This window comes from Furipterus horrens, unplaced genomic scaffold, assembly GCF_987537825.1.
Source record: "Furipterus horrens unplaced genomic scaffold, mFurHor1.1.pri manual_scaffold_19, whole genome shotgun sequence".
Classification (NCBI taxonomy): Eukaryota; Metazoa; Chordata; class Mammalia; order Chiroptera; family Furipteridae; genus Furipterus; species Furipterus horrens.
This window is the reverse complement of record NW_028327189.1, coordinates 1,237,502-1,260,550: the sequence shown is the minus strand read 5'-3', so window position 1 is coordinate 1,260,550 and position 23,049 is coordinate 1,237,502. Positions and strand designations below refer to the sequence as shown.

General features: G+C 36.7%; 1 protein-coding gene across 1 annotated transcript; it reads right to left on the bottom strand.

The window, feature by feature from the left end:
* Positions 1-7,060: 7,060 nt before the first annotated feature.
* LOC149990271 (ATP-dependent RNA helicase DDX3Y) lies at positions 7,061-22,386 on the bottom strand. The gene is made up of 17 exons (XM_090265478.1): positions 22,207-22,386; positions 19,495-19,555; positions 18,212-18,259; positions 15,793-15,922; positions 14,909-15,064; positions 14,739-14,838; positions 14,254-14,389; positions 13,280-13,365; positions 12,767-12,865; positions 12,528-12,688; positions 9,885-10,029; positions 9,628-9,772; positions 9,224-9,405; positions 9,032-9,149; positions 8,641-8,794; positions 8,213-8,346; positions 7,061-8,008 (listed from the first exon to the last, which is right to left on the bottom strand). Exons 1-17 carry the CDS (start codon positions 22,249-22,251, stop codon positions 7,929-7,931), a joined length of 1,980 nt encoding a protein of 659 aa, XP_090121604.1. The 5' UTR covers positions 22,252-22,386; the 3' UTR covers positions 7,061-7,928.
* Between the last annotated feature and the right edge of the window lie 663 nt (positions 22,387-23,049).

Genomic DNA, 23,049 nt, shown 5'->3' with positions numbered 1-23,049 from the left:
CAATGAAAAACCAGAAAGACTTGGAAAGGACAGGTGTATACAGGCAAGGATGAATGCCAGATATGTGGCTCAGCTTCTGTGCCCTGAAGAACAGACTGAGGGTCACCCCAAATATTCCTTGGGTAAGGTCCAGCAAAGCAGAACTAAAGATCATAAGTGATCATTTGCTGCTCTTGTTATGTTTATGCAAACGAACAGGATAAATTAAAAATGGACTTAATGTAGTCCCTTTAAAGACAAGGAGGGTAACATTAGGGAGAAAGATTATTATTCAAGGAAAATCACAATGATCAGTAGTAGAGTATTAAATAGGGCAACTAACCGTCTTAAAAGTTTCTTCTCATTTAAAATATGGTTTCACTTGAAAATTAAACCATATCTGTGATATCATCAAAGATATTCAAGTTGCAGGCAAATAGAATTTTAAGGGCCTTGCAACCGGATGTCTTCCCAATAAGACAGTCTTACAGATGTAGAGACTTGTTTGTGGGTTATGTTACATAAATTAACACGTGTTTTCTGTTTTCAAAGGACATAAGCCTATGATCGCATTACCTGAGTGAGTGTCTGTACGCATAAGCCTCACTTAATCCTCTCTGCAGCGCTGCCTCCTGAGACTCAATGGTTTGGCTGAACTAAATGGCTGGGTTGGGGAAGAATGGGGTGGTCTGTGGGCTTCACTTTAAAACGGGTTTCTCTTTTCTATCCTAATGGCTTGGACAGAAAAGGCCCAGAGGTCTGAGAGGGGGAAAACCTAAACTATTTCCCTCAGCCCAAACTAAGTATAATGGGCAAAAGGGTTTTGGACAGGTGAGATGTGCCTAGCATACCTTCTTACAAAGAAGCCCTTTTTTTTTTCCCCTAATATGGAACATTGAAAAATTAATCCCTGCCTTTTGTCATCTAGTAGTTATGGATTGAATGATGTCTTTTAACCCTTTTCGCCAAATCTGTTGCCCCCAGAACACAACAAGGACACCAGCCTGTTAAACGAAGCACGCCATTGACCGGAGACAGCCAACTGACCTGGAGTCTGCATGATCCTTCCCCATGTGGGAAGGCCACCCTCCCCTCCACACCCCCACTCTTATTAGGGTTTTCTGGACCCAAGGGTAGGTAGGACAACGACCATGTCCAGCTTGAAGCAGCTAGAGGAGCTTGAGACCTTCGCCCATTGTCCTTTACAAGATTACAAAGGGTCCTAATATTTGAGAGGTGAGGGATAGTTAATTTTTACAAACCAGGGGTATGGACTTGGGGGGGGATTGCTGGGGGAGGGGTGTGCTGGGTGGAGGGGAGCAAGGGGGAGAAAATTGGAACTGTTGTAACAATATAATCAATAAAAAACATTTAAAAAAAAGAAAAAGAAAAGAAAGGGTGAAGCGGGAAAGCTTGTATGTACGAACCATGCTTATGGACTTGGGGGGCGATTGCTGGGGGAGGGAGATGCTGGGTGGAGGGGAGTAAAGGGGAGAAAATTGGAACTATTGTAACAATATACTGAATACATTAAAAAAAAGAATGCATATTAAAGAAATAAGGTAATTCTCTTTAATAACCATTATAATAAAGTTAATGTTTCTATTTAAAAAAGTTTTTACAAATACTGAAAAAAACACATTGTCCCCCAAGCTATAAAACGGGCATACAGAAAATCCTGGTTCTGAACCTTCCTCTCATACTTCTCCTTTCCCTTCAAAGCAGTCCTAGTGTCCCTTATTACCCCATTGCTTCTATTATTTCTCGCCTTTGACCCTTGCTTCCTCAAACTACTAGTTAACTCTTCAAAAAATGGTTCAATCTGCAACAGCCTCTACCATCCATAATATACTTATTAAAGATCTTTCAGATGTTTACCCATGGCAAGAGACAACCCCGGGCCAGCAGTCAACCCCCTCCCATCGCTCCAACTCAGCAGGAAGTCATTATAGAAGATTCAAAGACCCCTCTCCCAACGGGTCTCTGCCAACTCCAAATACACACCTGACCCCTCGCCTCCTTTTATTAGAACAAAAAGGCTAGAATGACAGCCTCAGTTCCCCTGTGTTCTCCACTCCCCCTGCCCACCTGCAGCTGCCTGGGAGTTTCCCGTGATAACAGGGTGCATCAAACCGCATTTGGCCTTGACCGCCCATCATGCTTGCAGCTGTGAGATAAGCAGGTAGCGACTAAATAAGTTCCTTTTTCCTTCCCCCTATAAAACAACCCCCTCATTCTGTAGGAGTCTGGAGTTGCAGCCACTCGCGGCACGGCTCCCTCCCTGCCTAATTCCGTCAATAATTATTTTTCTGCTCGCTGCGTTTTGATGGCTTTCTGAGCGACTCCGTTCCTACACAAGTAACAATCAGAACCGTCAGATAATCTGAGCTCTATGGAGTCCAACGACCAAGGATATAAAAAGGCCACATTTATCCACCCCTAGGCCAGACCACAGAGCCCAGGGTTCTAGCAATGGGAACAAAAATACTTATTGCCTTTGGCTATAAAAACCAGTGTGCATTGGGACAGCAGAAGAAACTGCCAGATTTTTGCCTTAAAGGACCCACATGGTCTTTGAACATACACAAACACCAGGGCAGCAACTGGAAGGGCACCAATTGCATATAGGAAAGGGGTGGAGTGAATGGAAACAGGGCGAGTAACAGGCATATCTCTAGAAGCCAGGCAGCGGCACTGTCCCTTCTGACCCCCCACCACAAACAGAGCCACAAAGATGTCAAGTGAGTTGCCCAGCCCTGGTGACTAAGGCTATACCCCATACAGTTTACAGGTGCGTTTGTACATAACCCACACTACACTACTAAGACAGGGAGTAAAAGCAGTCCAGCTAACACAAAGAAACAAACACAAGGAGGCTGCCAAACTGAAGTGGCAAAGAAATATGGTCCAAATGAAATAACATGGAAAGAATGCAATGAAACATAGTCAACCTGTAAGATGCAGAGTTCAATACACTGGTGATAAAGATGCTCAAAAAAGTCGAGTACAGCAAAAAAATTAAGAAATGAAGGTTACACCTAGTGAAATAAAGCAATATATACAGGGAACCAAACGCAATTAGAAGGGAAACAAATCAACATAAGGAAGAAATAAACATTTAACCAGAAGAGAAAGAAAAAAATAAGAATGCAAAAAATACAAGGAGAGGCTTAGGAACCTCTGGAATGACTTTAAATATACCACCAACATCTGAATCATAGGGATGCCAGAAGAAAATAAGGAAAACAAGAAATTGAAAACTGACTTGAAAAAATTAAAGAAAACTTCCCTAATTTGGGAAAGGAAATAAGATATACGAGTCCAGGAAGCACAGAGTCCCAAAGAAGTCTGACCCAAAGAGGACCACATGAAGACACATAATTAAAATGCCAAAGGCTAAAGATAAAGAGAGAATCTTAAAAGCAGCAAGAGAAAAGAAGAGTTATCTACAAAGGGATGCCTATAAGACTATCAGCTGATTTCTCAAAAGACATTCTTCAGGCAAGAAGGGACTGGCAAGCAGTATTCAATGTGATGAAAAACAAGGACCTACAGCCAAGCTAAGCTACCCAGCAAAGCTATCATTTAGAATGGAAGAGCAGATGAAATGCTTCCCAGACAAAGTAAAGCTAAAGGAGCTCATCAGCACCAAGCCATTATTACATGAAATATTAAAGGGACTTATTTAAGAAGATCAAACCTATGAACAATAAAATGTCAATAACTACGTATCTATCAACACTCAAATTTAAAAAACTAAGCAAACAACAGAGACAGTATCACAAATACGAAGAGCATTATAATGGTTGTCAAATGGGAGGGGGTGTGGAGGAATGTGTGAAGAGTTGAGGGGATTAAGAAGTAGAAACAGGTAGTTACAGAATAGCCATGGGGATGTGAAGTACAGCGTAGGAAATGGAGAAGCCACAGAACTTACACACATGACCCATGGACATGAACAATGGTGTGGGGATTGCCTGAGGGAGTGGGGGGTCCTGGGAAAAGGGGGGCAAAGGTGAAAAAATGGGATAACTAGCATAATCAATAAAATACAATTACAAAAAAATAGAATTTTCTAGTTTAAATTAAAATGGAGTATTGAAGCACATTTTTAAACAAGATTTTTAAAATTTGAAACAGAATACTGTGAAAGATTATTATGTGACTTAATTTTTCAGGTCTCTAATTTCTACATATTTAAATTTTAAGCTTAAAATATCGCTGAAAAATTTTCTGCAAATGTGCACCAGAATAAATGTCTGAAAATTTAATTTATAGTGGAACTATATACTTTTTTCTCATCTTTACAACTTAGAAATCATTAGTGTAATTCTCTTTCAAGCCCTCACCTGATATTTATTAATTTTAGAGATAAACGGAGAGAAAAACAACTGATAATGAGAAACATTGACCCTCCTATATACACCCTGTGGCATTAAAGCCACAACCTTTTGGTGCGCAGGATGGCACTTCAATCAACTGAGCCACCCAGCCACGGCCTGAATATCATTCTTAAAAATTTCAGTTATGGATACAAATAGTCACACAGCAATCACATTTCAACTATTGGAGGAAGTCTTGATTTTAAATAGCCTAACTCCTTGTTAGTAAAAATCATTTTCTCAAAAATTTCAATGTCTTGAGAAATAAAAAATCATGGCAAATCCTAGGGCTAAATCACAAAATGGAGAACAGTGTTTGTGTCTGCATTGCCCAATTTCACCAATAACCCTAAATTAGCTTAGCTGGATTCCCATGGTCAATATCTGATCAGTCTCAATTAGTGAGGTTCTTCATTCACTAGCCTATATTCCCCAAACCTACGCCATGTGTTGTCTATTAACCTGGTCTACCATCACCAAGAGTCTTGTTAAGCTAGTTAGAATTCTCCTATCCTTACCCCAAGTTTCTGTCCTCACAGTAATTTTCCATGCACTGACATCACCCCCTACCCTATTCCTTGGCTATAAATACCATGCTAAATCAACCCAGAGATTCAGTACATAATTATACAAAGCCATCAGAATAAAACTAGTAACTATAGACAACATATGATCTCAGAGGTTAACAATGAGTGAAAGGAACTATACAAGAATATAAAATATTATTACCCTTTATAATGACAGGTTAGTTGCAAGGAGACACAAAAACTGAGGTTAACTCCCTTAAAATTTAAAAAAAAAATAATATTAGTGTTTAACCTGGTTTAACTCTTATATAATACCTGCTAATTCATAGTGGTTTCCTATATGAGTGTAATAATATATAGGCCAACAAATGAAATCAAAGTTGGAGACTGGGAACCTATCCAGATTTGCTATCACTGTCCTGTTCTAACTAATTCTGGATCGTTATATAGATTAAGGCCATACATATTATACAAAGGTCTTTTTGATTTCTATGATTTATAAAATAAAAACCCTGCTTCAAATATTCCATCCCTATACCACCTAAAAGCCCAGGAGTACTTACTGCTTCATGAAGAAGAGGTATTTCAAAAACAGCCTTAATGGATAATCAAGAAATGTCCAAGAATAACCAAGAATTTCCAATTATGCAGATTTACCACTTAATTACATTTCTACCTTTCTTAAATCACAGCTAACAGCAAGAAAAAGATTGTGTTCAACTTTTTACTTTAATAAAATCAAAATAACCAGAGCACATGCAGTGCTAGCTAGCATCTAAACTAAAATAAGCCACTACTAAACCAACCTATGGTATGTTGAGGTTCAATGACTACACGCAGAAAGTTTAAACCAATCCTTATTTACTAGTTGATAAAAATGAATATAAGTCACAGATATGGCAATACACAAAGATAACGATATGCTTAAGAATCACAAATAAACCAGTCAGTGAAAAGGAAACCAAATAAAACTCAAAACCTTTGAGAATGTGGACACTTCCAATAAGTGTTTCAAAGTGTATCATTAATATTTTAAGACAAAGCTATCAAAACCTTGGCAAATTTAATTTTTAGCTGCTAATTTTGTCTTAAATTCTGCCAGAAAGTTATAGCTAGATATATTGCCAATGCAAGGTCTGCTTAATTTGACTCAAGTTTAAAAGGACTCAACATTAAAAGTTTCACACTATCTCGAAATATATTATTTCATATACGGTGATATTTAAGTGCCAGTGTTTTTCTACTGTCTTTTGGTGAAGTTTCTTTAAACTTTTAAAGAATTGCTTTTAGGCTTACAAAAATAAATATTTGTCAAAATGTTCAATAAATATTACACAAACTAGCAGTAAAAGTATCTAAAATCTGTCATGTGCAAAGTTTCTTCACAACTATCATTTGATGGTCCCAAACAAAATTGTATAATCTAGTTGTTAAACTGCATTCAACATTATCCAAGAGATAAAATAAGATTGGAAGTTTAAGGATACACACACAAAACATGTGCATGTGTGTATGTACGTATATAAATTCTCTAAATGTGCAATAAAATAAGTACTTTGTAAAAAGTTATGGGCAAGGTGTCCAAGACTCTATACCTACGCTAATTGAAACAGCACCATAAAAACAACTGACCTCAATACTGTCTAGTGGACCTACTAACAGTTTTAGAACAAGGCACAATACACTTGAAAATCTATTGCACTTTTAAGAAACTTCTGCTTTCTTAAGCCACTATAACAATTAGTTTTAAGGATCACTAATTTCTAGCCACATAAGCATAGTGTTCCATGTGGCAGAGGCATTTTTAGTGGTGGACAATCATCTTTGGCCAAATTTAACATAAAAGAGACATAAATAGAATGAAAACCTATGAAACTAAAATAAGGCTAAAACTGTACTACACAGAATAAACGCCTGTGCAGTTATTACATATTTCCGACATCTGTGATCTCAAGGATTCAACTTGTTGTTATTCTGATTTACAAAGTCCACAAGTGTAAGCCATTTTAACATTCAACAGCTTAAAGAGAGTAATGTGAATTTCTGTATTAAGTCAAACCTGCTGCATAGTTCTCCCTGCTCATATCCTCTTGACCAAAATACAACACTAGCATACAGTGCAGACCAAATTCCAACCAGGCCCATAAAGAGGACAAGTCACTGCCATGGTCGACCATTCTACCATTTCAATTTTATTTATGGCAGGCATTAAAATAACCTAATAGAGAATACCCCCGTCGAACATTTAAAAAATTAAACACTTAAAACTTTCCCTGTAATAGTATGCCCACACTTTTGCCTAGCTTACAATTAATAATGTAGGCATTAAAAGAGAAATTATTGAATTCACTTGCATTAACTTCGAAGAATGCTTTGAAAAACGCATAGATGTATTCATACATGCCATCTTATCATGACTGGAATATCTTTATATACTACAAGGTTCTAAGTGCTTATCCAGGATAGAGTGAGCAATTAAGAACTTTAACATAGTATACTTTGCCACATTAGAAACTAATTGTTTAAGATGTTCTTCTCCCCAGTCTTTAAGTATCAAAAAGTACTACCAGAGGTTATTGCTTACATTTTTAAGAATCTTATAATAAAATAAATTTAGGACTCCTGTTACCACACCTGTGTGCCAAGGTTTAATTTTAGCCCAAGTTCAGTAATTTATTTTGTGAAAACAATTGATATCCTGAGTATACTGAGCCAAGAGGACATCAAAATAAGTTGTCTACAGTTAAAGTTACAGTACATTAACAAATGATTCTGTCACAAAATTATAAATGCAGCTGGGGATGGAAAATAAGCAGAAGGGGAGTTAATCCAAACTACAGTAATTAAGTCTTTGAACCAACTTCTGAATGGAGATGTTATTGTTCCTTTCTTCATGTGACTTTGAGCTTCCATGAATTTTCAGGAGAATCACAGCTAGTAATGTACTGCATGTTCTTAAAGCTTCACAATATAGTCTGGCTAAGTTACATGTGGTTTCATATTAGCTCATTTGAAAGGGTGATGTTGCTGCAGAGCTGGCTCAATTGCCCCACCAATCAACCCCTTGGGAGTTATAATTTCCTCCATATCCGTCACTATTGTAGAAGCCTCCATAGCCACCTATCAATAAATGTTTACAGAGACATTAGGTTAGCCACTGTACTTTGAAATAAGTAAAAACAAATACACAAACATAAAAAACACCCCACAATATTAAATTCCGTGTTATTTGAAAATAAATTTCTTCAATAAATTATTCACTGAGAAACAGTAAGAGAAAAAAGCCTCTTTCCAAAGTTATAAAAGAAGAAGAATTAATATTACCTCCACCAAATCCTCTGCTGCTACTGTGACCACCTCCACCACTACGGCTGCTGCTTCCACGGCCACTATTAAAGCTAGAACTGCTGGAACCACTACATTGTCGATAGTCTCTGGCACCAAATCCTCCACTGAATCTATTATAAAGAGAAACATTATATGATGACTTGTGAATATGAAACTCAAAATGACAACCGACATAAACCCTCAAACTCTAATTTCTGATTTTTCAAATCATTTTCCACTGTTGACAATACTTCTGAGGTTTCCAAAGGCCTTAGCAGTTAAGAGCTGACACAGTCCATGTCACCCTTTCTAATAATATCCCTTGCCCTAAGCATGTGACTAGCAGCAGTATTTTAGTTAACATGAATGTAACTTCCTATCGAAAGCAAAGAGTAGGAAGAATGAATGCTCAAATCAATCTGTACCTCTTAGAACGTCCACGACTGCTACCCTTATATTGATGTTCATAAGCCATATTTTCTAACCAAGATGGCACTTCTTGTTTAGCTTCAATGAGAAGATCCAATAAATCCTTTGTAATATTTAGATTTCTTTCGTTAAGGAATGAGGTGGCAAGACCTGTAAGAGTTAAAAAAAAAAGTCTATATTTGCATCAGGTAGCCCTGTATTCTTACTTTAATATGTAGAACGCTTAATAAAACACAAAAACTTGACACTATAATTTGAAATATAACCAACTTAGAAACTGACCAAAAGTGTTTAGTGCCTAACATCTGATGTCACCTTTCCCTTTGAAAATGAGGGTTTCAGTATTTAACGTTCTATGTAAAACTGTCAAATAAATAAACACTTTACCAAGGTTTCCTACACGTCCTGTACGGCCAATCCGGTGTACATATTCTTCAATATCACTTGGCAAATCAAAATTAATAACATGTTTCACATTTGAAATGTCTAGTCCTCTTGCTGCCACCTGAAAAATAATTTTTGTTAGTAAAAAAGGCAATATTCAAACACACGTAACTCAAAAATAAAAAGTAAACTCACAGCTGTAGCCACTAGAATTGGGCTTCTTCCAGAGCGAAACTGGTGAAGTGCTTCTTCTCTATCTCTTTGTGATCGGTCTCCATGAATACTAGTACAAGCGTATCCTTCATGATATAAAAAATCCTCCAGAGAATCAGCACCCTTTTTGGTTTCCACAAACACTAAAGTCAGTGAATCTCTCCCTGAAAAATTATAAATAAAGATTTTGTTTATTAACAGAAACTTAGCATCAACCATTGGTTACATCTAAGTATTAACTGGCTTAGCTCTCTTTGATCTTAAGTTAGCATGCACATTGCAGTTAATTAAAAAATGCTTTAAGGCTTAAAAAGTTGGAAAACACGTAGGTGCTAAAGCCATCCGAAAGCATTTTCCTTATATGTGACTATTATTTATCACTTTACCTGCTGCATTTAACAGATCAAGCAGAAATGACCGTTTGTCTGGCTCTTCTACCCAAACTACTTTTTGTGTGATGTTCTCAGAGGTAGAGCCAACTCTGCCTACAGCCAGAAAGATGTATTCATCCAAGAAATCACGAGCAAGCATCTGAAAGAGGAGAAACCTTAAGTTATTATCTACTTTAATTTTTAAAATTATCTGAAAACAATATATTACATGTAAACAAAAATGTTCTCAGAAGAATTGTATTAAACAATACCTGTATTTCCTTAGGAAAAGTAGCACTAAACATCATGGTGTGACGAATACCTTTAGATGGCATAGTATCTTGTTCAACTATACGACGTATCTGAGGTTCAAATCCCATATCTAGCATCCTATCAGCTTCATCCAACACTAAGTATCTGTTACAAAAGACACAGTTTAGAATTTAATGAAAAACTGAACACTAAGTATAGTTGTCACTATAGTTAGGTTAACCGTCATTCTAAGGTATCAGTCTAAGATTTCAGCACATCTAAAACATAGATCACATAATCCAATTAGCTATATTTTTCCAATCAACTACAGACTTTGTAATTTCAGTGAAAAAAATACAGACTACTGGTTTAGATGGTGGGTAGATAATCCCACAAACATATCAAAATCATAACTAAACTACAGAACCACCATCATTCACAACTGCCTGAAATCTGGCTGAAGGGGAGTCCTACTACAAGGGAGTTCAAGAAGCTACTTCAAGAGTCTGTTGGTAGGAAGAGCAAAGACACAGATCTCACACCCACATATAGATGTTAAAATTGGGAGGGACACTTTGACTACAGCAGTCCACCCTGAAGAGCAAGGGGTGCCAGCCCCCCACCAGGACACCCAGCCCAGGGTTCCTGTGCAGGAGTATAAGTCTCCATAATTACTGGCTGTAAAAGCCAGCAGGGAGGCCATGGAAGACAGAAACTGCTTCAGTTACACAGTTCCTCAAAAAGGGCCTGCACAGAGATTTATATGAAATCAACTGCTCTGAGCTCTAGCAATGAGGCAGTAGCTTGAAAGGCACCCTAAACATACAGGGAGGAAGTGAACTGCCAGGTATCAGGGTGAGAGACTGGGTCACTGGCAGAAGGAAGGGTAGAGCGCAGCTTTCTCCCAGAGAAAAGAGCTGGTGGAGGACATTGTTCCTTTGGTGAGCCCTCCTGAGAATCCATCCACCTGAGACACTCTGTTCATACCTCCCTGGTGACTGCCCAGGACCCCACTGCGCCCCACAACAGGGCAACCCAAGCGGTTTCCAGTGGCTTTTCCATACAAATACCCTGACTTGACTCATGCTTGAGACTTTCCTAAGATCTTTCCAAAGGTAACAAACCGCAGTAACAAACAGCATCTCGTCTCAACATGCTAAGTGGCCTCAGGCCTGGCAACAGCAGTTCATAGCTTGGCCTCCCCTGGGCACCTCCAAGCCCAGCACAAATAGCAAGCAGTAAGCTTTGTAGCTCCTGCCATGTGTCCCAAGCAGGACACAGGCACTGGCCAACACCTCCCAGGAGGTCCCAGAGTCAGAACATGTGGAAGAACCACTACCCAACCACTTCCATAAGCAACATATTCAAGGAGAGGGCTCAGCAGGTACCACAGCTCATTCTCCATGGCGATCAGAGGTCAACATTGCAGTTTGACCTAGGAGTAAGTGCCTCCTGCCGATATGCCAATAGCTATCAAGACAACTACAAAAGCAAAGTGTATACAGCCCACAGAGGGTATACCTGCAGCACCCAGCTAGAGTGAATGGGGAAGCTGTGCCCCGGACCCAACAGGACATCACTATATACCAACCCCAGGAGACGTAGCAGATCTAAAATAGAAACAAAGAGAGACTGACAAAAATGAGAAGACAAAGGAAAAAAAAACACACCTCCCTAACCCGATGAAGGAGAGAGACATACAACTTTAAGAAGTGCAGAGTCCCCAAAGAAGCTCACAACAAAATAGTTAACCCTTTGAGTGCAAACGTCACTCCCAGCGACTTTTTTTTCAATGGCTATAAATGTAAATAACAATGGAATAATTTGTATTTTATGTTTTGTTCTTTTTTGTACCTTGGGTTATATATTGATATAACTGTTTCTCATGCTGATCCAAATTTCAAATTACAAATGGCACTCAAAGGATTAAAGACCGAGAGAGAATCTTAAAAGTAGCAAAAGAAAAGGAGAGAGTTACCTACAAAGGAGTTCCCATAAGAAAGTCAGCTGATTTCTCAAAGGCAACTCTGCAGGCCAAAGTGACTGGCAGGAATACTCAAAGTGATAAAAAGCAAGGACCTTCAACCAAGACTACTCTATCCACTGAAGGTGAATCACTTAGCATCAAAGGATATATAAGGAGCTTTCTAGACAACAAAAAGCTGTTGTCATCACCACCAAACCAGCATTTTTACATAAATGTTAAAAGCATCTTCTTTAAATAATAAAAAACATGAATAAAATGGCAATAAATACAAATCTATCTACAATTAAATCTAAAAAAAGCAAAACAAAAATATTAAAATTAAAAAAAGTTAATTTTAGAGTTATTCTATTTTTTTATTTATTTTTAGAGAAGGGAAAGAGGGAGAGAAATATCGCTCAGCCATCTTGCTTCTCACGCCCCCAACCAGGAACCTGGCCTGCAACCCAGGCAAGTGCCCTGATGGGGAATCAAACCGGTGACTTTTTGGTTCACAGTCCTGCGCTCAACCCACTGAGCCACACCAGTCACTGCACAAAGTTAATTTTAATTTTCAAAAAAATACGTAGAAAGTTAAATTAAAATTACTTTTTCATCTTAAAATTTATCCTAGTAAATGCTAGAAAATGACTGCCAATATTATTTAAAAATTATACCCCATACATTAAAATTAACATACTTGCAGAAGTCTAATCCAATCTTTCCTCGTTCCATCATATCCACTAGACGTCCTGGAGTGGCTACTAACAAGTGACATCCACGTTCTAAGTCTCGAATTTGCTGACCAATATCAGCACCACCATAAACCACACAAGGACGAACTCTAGACCGGTATGAAAACTATAAGCAAAGAATTAGGTGGTCATAAGAACATCAGAATTAATAAAAGTGCCAATAGTAAGTAAAATGCATATTTACTTTTCTGGCTTCCTCATAGATTTGTAAAGCCAATTCTCTTGTTGGGGCTAACACCAAGGAGATTGGATATTGTTTACGGCGTCCATACCTTCCAGTTTCCTAAAAGAATAAGTACAATTTATAATTAGATTCAAAGACATAAGACTTTTATTATTTTTCAAAGCCCTAACAAAGGAAAAAATAACCTCCCTTTTTAATTTAACAAATGTTCATTGGAGAAATAGATTGAAAAGAAACTATACAGCTCTGGTTAGGTAGCTCAATTGGATAAGAGTGTCTTCTGGATACATCGAAGTTGTGTGTTCTATCACTGGTCAGGGCACACACCAGAATCAATCAACAATGAATAAGTGGAACAACAAATCCATGTTTCTCAAATCAATAATTTTTTTTAAAGGTACAGAAATGTAAATAAAGTATATTTGTTATAGTTTAGGGACAAGGGTGCCAACAGGTATTTGCAAAACTTTTTCTAAGAAAAGTTCTTACTTTATTCAAAAATCTTTATTTTACCTTCATAGCCTTCAAAGTCTCGCCTGGACCATCTGTATAAATCTGACTCAAGATGGGCAAAAGAAATGCTGCAGTTTTTCCAGACCCTGTTAAAAAAATAACTGGCTTCTAAATTTAGAATATTAATATAGTGTTCCAAATATTCCTTTGGTATAAAATAATTTTACTTTAATGCATAAATTTTGGGGGTAGTATTTTTACACAGCTAAACAACAATGCCAAATTACTTGTCTGATCCATTTAAACAATGTAATGTTCATTCCTTCACATTTAATTTGTACCAAAAACCCAAGCACTTTGCCTATAAACTGGCTTCCACTTCAATATCTTCTGTGTTACCACATACCCTTGGAACATAATACAGACATCAGCAAACTTCCTGAAAAGTCTAATTGTGAAGGGCTTTGCAACTCAGTCTTGTTTTCCTTTTGAGAATATAAGCTATGGGTATAGTTCTTTCAACAAACATTCTTTTTAACATTTTGGCCCAAGACATTAGTTAGATATAAGAAATATTCTATTTTTTAAAGAAGAAAGTAATATTAACTGTGATAAATGATTCAAGTTACAGATTAATCTACTGTAGCCACTCCTATTCCCCCATTTTCAAAATATCAAAAGAAAGTGGAAGGAACCTTTTCCTTACCCACATTTTTATAGATCACAGGATCTTCACTGATTTTATTTTCTACTCCAATTATATTGCTTAACTTGCCCTCCATTGTATTCACAACCTCCTATTACAATAATATCAGGGTGAGAATGTGGTATAAACTTTCCCAAGTCACTTGTATAAAATCACTAGTTTTATTCAAAGGAAACAAAGACTTAAGACAAAAAGAGACATCTTCACTTAACCTTTACCTAACTCAAAATAATGTTAAATACAGGACTCAGACCTCCAAATAGAATAAATTATTTTTAGAGTTAACCCCAGTTAAGATTAACTTTTACTGTTCATCAAATGAGCTTACCTGTTTGGGCACAAGCCATTAAATCTCTCTTTTCTTTTATAATAGGAATTGCATATTTTTGCACTGGAGTAGGACGAGTGTAACGAGTAAGCTCAATGTTCCCCATGATAATCTCGCCCATCTCAACATCGCTGAACTGTCAAAGAAATTTAACCAGCTCTATCAGACATAATACAACTAGAAATGCCTTATCTGCCACAAATTTTTTAGTAAGAGGAGTACAAAAGCAACTAACTAAGTGTCTGAATATGATCTGAGTTTACAGTTGCTTTGATTTTAGGCAAAATACCATGTTTTTTTAAAATGAACTCCTAAGTCCAGTATACCATAGTTTTGGGTACTTATTATGATTGGCAATTTTTCTGTTCTTCAAGGATTACTCATAATGGTGACATTAATCTCAGTTTCTCCCTTTTCATAATTCAATAGTGTTTGGTAGTACTTTAAAGAACTGTAAACAAAAAAGAAAAACAAGCTCAACTTACACTCTCGATATGTGGAGGACAGTTACTGCCAGTTGCTTCTACTGGAATATCATCATACTTCTCAAAGTTAATCCCAGTGTTTCCTCCAGAAAACAGTTCCCTAAAATCAAATGATTATTACGTTATAATAATAAGTTTCATTAATAATCAACATTCATTTAAAAACTTACTGCTCCAAGCGTTCACTTGGTGGAAGTGGTTTTGACCAATCGTCTTCATCTGATCTGTCACACCATCGACTGTATCCACTGCGATCAAATTTTCCAAAACCAGTCCTGTCACGACTGCCAACACCATCAGAGTCACTCCGTCCACGATCATCAAACCTGAATAGCACAAGCAACTGATCAGAGTATGTCATTTAGCCAATATCATATTACTGTCTTTCTAAACATTTACTTGTATATTAATTGAATTCAGTTACCAAGTACCTTTCAAAGATGTCAACAATTCAATTTGGCTATCTCATTTATGAAATACAGCCCTCTAGTTAACCAGTGATTATATATAATTTCCATATTTAGGTTTTTTTTATTTTGAAACAGCATCCTTTAGTGTTGTACAAAATTATTCAGCTTACACAGGTCTCATATACTAAGTTTTGTAATACTTATAAATAGTACATACTTTATATCTTCATTTTATAATAATTTCAATGTGTTTAATAAAAAAAGAGAAGTAACATCGATGTCAATTATACTTCTGGATACTGAAAGGACTTAAGATTTTTAGTTTTATTTGTGAAAACTAGATCCATTTACCACACTCATACAGTCATAAAAAATGTTTTAACTGCCAGAGAAGCCATAAAATCACATAAAAATAACAGACCCATCATGTCAAATAAGTCTTGTATATAACTTCTGTTTTACAGAAATAAAAAAATCTGCTGAACACTTTTAAAAACACGAATTAATAGAAAGATGGTCGGTTAAGGGGGTAAAAAAATTCATGATTAAAGATCAAGAAAAGTGTACAAAGAATGAAAACATATCAAACTAGAGTTGTTTCCTAAACTGCTACTTGTATACACACTTGAAAACCGAGAACTTACCTTCCCCTTGATCCGCTTCCACGATCACTGTAGTAACTGGACTTTCCTCTTGAATCTCGAGACCCAAAACTGCTATATGCATCTTTATCTTTACTACAACTCCACCCTGAACTCTCTTTATCATTGGATCCTCAGGAAAAAAAAAAAGAAAAAGAAAATACTGGAAATTGACAATACTTTTAGGAAGATTCCCGTCTTTTCAAGTAAGAGGTTCTTCACAGTCTTCCATATCTTATCTTTGGGAGGGGAAGACACCAAGTGTCATGGGATTATTTTTATCAAGGTAAGGTCTATGTTCTGAATGAATACCACCCCTAAGATATTAACAAAAACAATGAAACAGGAGCCTACCACAATGAGATTAATTTAAACAAGACTATGGAAAGACTTTTTAAAAAAACCTTTACTACATGACATTGGTTCACAAAAACATACAGGTTTCAAGTATACAATGCAACAAAACATAGTATCTAAGACTTCTTTAAAACTATGACTGCTGCTAAAAAAAAGAAAAAAAGCCACCAGAACCCAAAAAACTATGACTGTTTTCAGAGAAATCCTCCAAACTTTGAAGGTTAAAGGTAGCAAGGAGAGCAGTCTGTAAGTTACATTTTTATTTCGTCCCATCCCTAAATATAAACTCACAAACCCTGAATACAAAAACTGACTTAAAATATGTACTATACAGCATACACAATACACATTTCAGAATTCCCACTACTACAAAATGATTGCCAATGTTATTAGGACAGTGAATTTCAAGATTCATCAAGAATGGAGCTCCAATTACAGGTATTAAATTATGCTCAAACTACTCATATGAAATGTATGTAGTAAGCAGTGTGGTGAATAACAGGGCCTCATTCAATGAAAGAACTTGAAGAAGGCAAAGTGGCAGTAACCTATCAAAAGCAATGTAAATATAACATACCAACTGAGTATCTTCAGTACATAAGAAACAATCTGGCTTAGTCTAACATCTAAAAAAATAATTAGTGGAAAAAGTGAAAAAAGAGTTTAAATGCTGTCCAGTTTGCTTTAGCAGACTTAAGGGAAGGGTGTCCTCTATAGTATCCATATAGAAAAGTACCTGTATTCAAAAACTGAATTATAAAAAAAATGACATCAGCTTTAGGCATAGAACAGTGAAACATTTACAGTAAACAGATCTTCCTACAGAATTTTGAAAATTCACAACCCCCTTCTTAAATCATTAAAAAAACCCACAGTACTTAAAAACAAAGATTTCTCAATCCATTGTCATGAATGTCTCTCTGCTTCAGTACTAACAGCCAAAATAAAAGTATGAAGAATCATTACACTACTTTATAATCACGTATACTGTTTTTCAAATCCTAGGTGTCCAACATCTACAGACAGATCTACTTACTCAACAATTAAATGTCTGTATTACATTCAGACATTTTATTTTGAAATTTACAAATTAATGAGGTTACTTTCCCTCTGCTTTATAGTTCCAATTGACCAACATACTAGCTGGAAAAAAAAGCGTTTGATTTTTAAGTTCTCTTTCATTTCTTAACTTCCTAAGATACTGCCAGTTCCTCTGAAACACCTATCCTGGATGCAATTCCAGCCAGATACATTTGGAGATATATTCATGATAAAGAAAAAACTTAAGTTACTTTAGGGAAAAAAATCCTATCATCAGCTAAATGATCACCTTGTAGACACAAAAATCTGTTAAATGTTTACTGCTGTAAACTACACCCTACATATGGAAGCATAATACCCAAATACAACCTACATTTTATTTTTACCCCTTTCCAATACTACTCCCCACTGCCAATGACTCCTGTTGGCTTTCCTTTCTCTTCTTGAAAATTTGAGCTTCATATCTTGATGAATATACATCAATAAATTGTCATTCTTACAATATGACCCTAATAAACAATCACTCTGCATTAAAAACTTAACACTAAAAACTTATGCATATTTTAATAACATTTCAGACCAACCCTATATATAAACTTAAAGCAAAAAGTTAACAATAGACAATCCCTCCAACCTATGGAAGTTGTCCAAAGATATAATCTTGCAATTATGAACTAACTATTCTGCAATAACCCCACTTTCACTTTGACAGCATTTCAAGACAGCAGAAAAGTAGTTCACTGCCATTCATTTTACATAATGGGTACACATACAAACACATCCCTTTCAAAGTGAAATCATATCAGTATTTACAAATAGATAAAGCTCAAAGTAGTAAAATTATACTATTAAAACTTTCAGCTCAAAATAGGTAAAAAAAAAAAAAAAAAGAACAATTCATTATGTAGTATTAGATTAACTGTTCGAAGTTGGAAATACTAGTTCTTGAAAACATAGCAAACCACAAGAGAAAAATTGTGTATACACTAATGAAAATTACCTCGAAGCTGCCATAAGCACATACCTTTTGACGCTTCTCTGTTCCTTAAGTGAGGAGGTATATAGCGCCCCTCTAAAGATAAAATGTAAAATTAAAAGCATATAATAGTCTCCAAGACAGAAAACAATTTTAACATTGTTCTTAAAAATATTTTGCAATAGGAGGACAATATCCAAAAACTGGTTATGCTTAATAAGCAAAATTTTTGCCCTAACCTCCCTCCCCCATGCAAAAGAATAGGGAGAGAAGTAAGTTTGGCAACATGGATTTTAAGAAATCCTCAGAACAAGTACATTTCTGTAGCTATTACTGGTTATTTAACAAATATTTTTAAAAGGCCCTATTTCAGTAAACAGTTACACAAATTACAGCATTTAATAAATATAACCATTACTACAACAAAACAGCCTATTGAATCAACTAATTAACTTCAATTACCCCAAAAGATGCTATTTGTTCTACTCTAGTAAGATGACCATACAATAAAAATACATAATAACTGGAGTTTCCGTATTTAAGCCAACAATCTAGTCTATGAGTGAGAAACAAAAGAATTTAACCTACAAAGTAGAAGAAAGTCACCTGAAAACCAATTTTTTAAACTAAATCTCTAACTTTTGGATTGAGTTAGGAATCCCAAACTGTTAATATAATTATATTCTTATCATATTCATATAATGGCAAATGAGATGCAATATGAATTAATCAAGTTTAAGGAGGCTTTTCAGAGTGGATCCAAGCTGAGATCTGCTGCCAAATAATATACCACCAACCATCCTCCCTATCCTAACAGTAACTCTAATAAGTCTCAAAAATAACTAAACATACTAATGAAACCACACCCAGACTCTTTTCAAAAGATCTTCATTTCCAAACAATTTAATATTGCTGACATTTTAATTCTAACTATGACCCAAGAATCAGTATAGCCTAGTTATATGATTAAGTCTCCAGTTCTTCATGGGAAATGGTAGCAATAGCTATAATACATAAATGTAGGTTCTCTTTATTAGGTTGAATATACAACGCCAAGAAAAATGGATATATCCTCCTATATTTCACGCTTAGCCACAATTTATATTGTACAGTTTTCTAAAAATGAGTAGTACTACCTTCACTTTTTATAAGTGAGTAACTTATAAAAGTGACTAACTCAAAAAGAACCAGTGTCTTTTATTAACCAGATATACCAAAATACTTCAAAAACATGTGAAAATAGGAAAAATTTAAGTTTAAAATTATAAAGCACAATAAGATATTAACATTAAGCTCTAATAAAGATTTTAGACAAAAAAACTTTTACTTACTGCTTGCTGTACTTCCCCCTTTACTTTGATTATCAGAAGAGTTCAGGTCTAGACCAGCAAACTAGGAGGAGAGAGATATTAACAGCTCACATACTGACATACTTTATATACTAAGAGGAGGAAAGTCAAGCACAGATAGCCTTACAAAACACATCAGTCCTACCCGAGTACTATTTACTAGCTAGCTGCCCTGTCTGTCTTTCTGGTTTTAAGACTGCTTTAAAAAAGTCTACACTGTAAGACAAATGCAAAAAGGCAGGACCCAGATGCCAGCAGCACACCAGTACAGATGGTTCAAATACATTCATCCAAATCAAGTTTTACTGTAACATTTTTTCACAGCAAAAATTCTCCAATCACCAAACTAGATGATTATCATCAACTTCTCACAGCCACTGGAGTTTTCTAGTTGATATTATTTTAATTCTAAAAGGTCTACCTGAAAAATGTTAGGTGAATTTGAAGATTATGAAGTTTCTTTACCACTAAAAATTGTATGACTTTTTAATTTGGATTAATTCATAAGCAGTGACACCACCACTACCCGTAATGTAGTTACAGTACTGTGTTATTTAACTTAGCAGTCCACCACTTAATGCTTGCCACATGGTGAAAGCAATACTTATAAGACAAGCACAGGAAAATCAATGGTCACACAAAGCTACAAAGTGGCACAACTAACACTAAAAATTTTCAAGAGGTCTGTAATTTTTATTCCTACCTGCCCCTTTACACTCATAGATTTCAATACTGTAGGAAAAAGTTTATTTTGCTTTATTGCATTGTGCAATAAATAATGAAGAACCACCTACAAGCAGTATATTAAGTTATATATCCTACAATAAATTTTTAAAAAGCATAAAAGACCAAAGCAAAAAGCAAGGTTGACAGTCTGGAATGCAAATTTGGTACATGATGTTTATAAACACTAGATTAAAAAGATTAAAAAGTCCAAAACATCAAATTTACCTGCACTACCAATATTATACTTTAAATTATCAAGCTCTTCCAGATCAAATTTATTACTAAATTCAAATGACTCAAATAGCACAATTTATCAAAACTTAAATGGATTCCAGCTACACAGAAAATGTTATAAATCACTTGTTTGTAATCTTAATATGATTTTCAACTCCTATACCTTCTAATATATCAAGTCTCAATACTAAAATACTACATCAATTTGTGTCATTAATCTTTGTTTCAGGAGAATCCAGGAGTTTGTCAACCCTATTTTGTAAAAGACTGATGTACTAAATCAATGGTTTTCCAGTGGGGTACCCTGATAATTTTTAAAACAGGCAATGAGTGACTAGTCAAGATTCCTGATGCAGTTTCTGTTTTACGGTCAAATAGAAAAATAGCCAACACAAAAATAGCGGTCAAGTATGAATGAACAAAAATTACTGCATAACTACTTTTTTCAGATCGGCTAAAATTATTTTTGGTGTGTTACAGAATTTAGTTGTTCCTCTTCGTATGCCATGAGATGAATGAGATTGAAAACCACTGGTCTAAATCCATTCTATTAAATGTTGAAAATAAAAGCCAAACAAGGTATTGTTTACTTACTGTGTTTCAACGACTCGCTAGAAAGGTTGTCTGGAGGCAAGAGCACTGGGAAAAGATATACTGCCTCGGAAAATGGGCCTGTAACTCCTATTCATAGTTCCCACATCTTACAAGAGGGAAAGCCGTCGTTTTCACTTTACACTTTTTTTTTATCCTCTGAGACACGACAAGTCAGTAACAAAAACTCTGCCTGCCCCAATAATCTTCTTGAATCTTTTCCTGATTTGACTCGTGTTATGCCTAATGTAAATAAATATACATACCCCTTACTGTATTACCCCCACCAAAAAACTGGAGTACGCCCAACTAAACGGCCGTTCAGTAACTAAGAATAAATAAATAAAAGTGTAAATCTATAATTATAATCTCCGTAATGGCTCCCAGCCAAGTTCTAACTTTCATTAGCACACGCTGATGAAAATAAGGACGGCGGCCTTCTTTCTCTTCTTCACCATCTCTTTCCGGATCTTAAGCGTAAGAAAAGTTGACACGCTATAAACAGCCTCAACAAACGCAGCACAGGTGGCAATTAGGCAGGTGCCAAGAGGTATGTAGGGAAGCACAAGCCCAATTTGGTGATTTTTTAACACTCAGTTCCGTGCCTGGTCCCACCGGCGCGGACTTTTCGTAAGCAGAGCGCAGCGGAGTACAGCCACGCAGTTCGAACAAAGGAGACTGCCGCCATCATTCCAATAAAGGCCCAATTGCTCCTAGCCTATATTCCGTGGTCGCAATCTACTTCCCACAACGACGCGTCAGAGCCTTTACGAGGCCTGTACAATGGGAGGTAATTACCTCAATACAGAAAATGGCCCGCTTTCCATTCCTCCAACCCATCACTGACGCCGCGCTCGATCAAGCGAGTCTATACGAGATGACGCAAGCACATAAAAGCCGCCATTTTGCGCCGGTCGGTACAATAATTCAGGTTCAGGGACAACCCGAACTTAGTAATACTTGAAATCAACATTACCACTACCATTTCGCCTTCCATCCACACATACTCCACAAAGTTTAATTAATCCAGTTTTTTCCCCATCCGACTACCTTCACACCCACAAAAACGCACTACAAACCTGGATAAAGGCCGATAGTTTACCACTACGCCACCACACGGATAGACTTAAATAGGCACCTCACCTGCTGGTCCAACTCAAGGGCACTTTCCACGTCCACATGCCTCATGCCTGAAGTCAAGCGAGGACTTTGAGTACCCAACTCGTGATCCTGTTTAAGGATGTGTACGACACTTCGAGGTACACAAGCCGAAATACACCCATTTCGATGGCTTTACGTACTACGTAAGACGTAAGCCTTCCTCTTCCGCGTAGCACACCACCAACCCGATTTTTACCGTCACTTTTGACTGGCTATTTCGCGTTCATAACCTCGAGTGATAGCTACGGGATTTTCTACTCAATCTCGTTAACAAACGGCCTCAAAATTCGCGACAGTTCTCCGCCCTTGTCCCCCTCTCCGGCCCGCCGGAAGATCTGGGAATTCTTGAAAATCGGGGAAAACTCACTTCCACAATCTATCAATTGAGAAAATCTTAAAACACGCGGCCAGATTACCATTATCTCTCCCACTCTCCTCTCAGCCCTCCCACTTTCTTTCCTTTTACTGCTTTCCCTTTATTTTCCCTTTCACTTCCGGGACTCGGAACTTTTGTAAAACACCTGTATCCTAACTCACTCGTCTCCAATTTTTTTAGCACTAGGGATCGGTTTCGTGGAAGACAGTTTTTTTCCACAAATGGGGATGGAGCTCAGGCAGTAATTCCAGTGAAGCCTCTCTGGCTCCCCTCCTGCTGTGCCGCTCGGTTCCTAAACAGGGGAACCGAGCCGCACAGTAGCGTATTGGTCTAACTAGTCGGAAAAAAACCTGAAACCGAGTAAACTGACAGTTACAGGACCCCAGATGTCAGCCGCGTTTACCATTTTGCAGAGTGATCAACAACTTCTATAGTATCAGCTGAGGAGG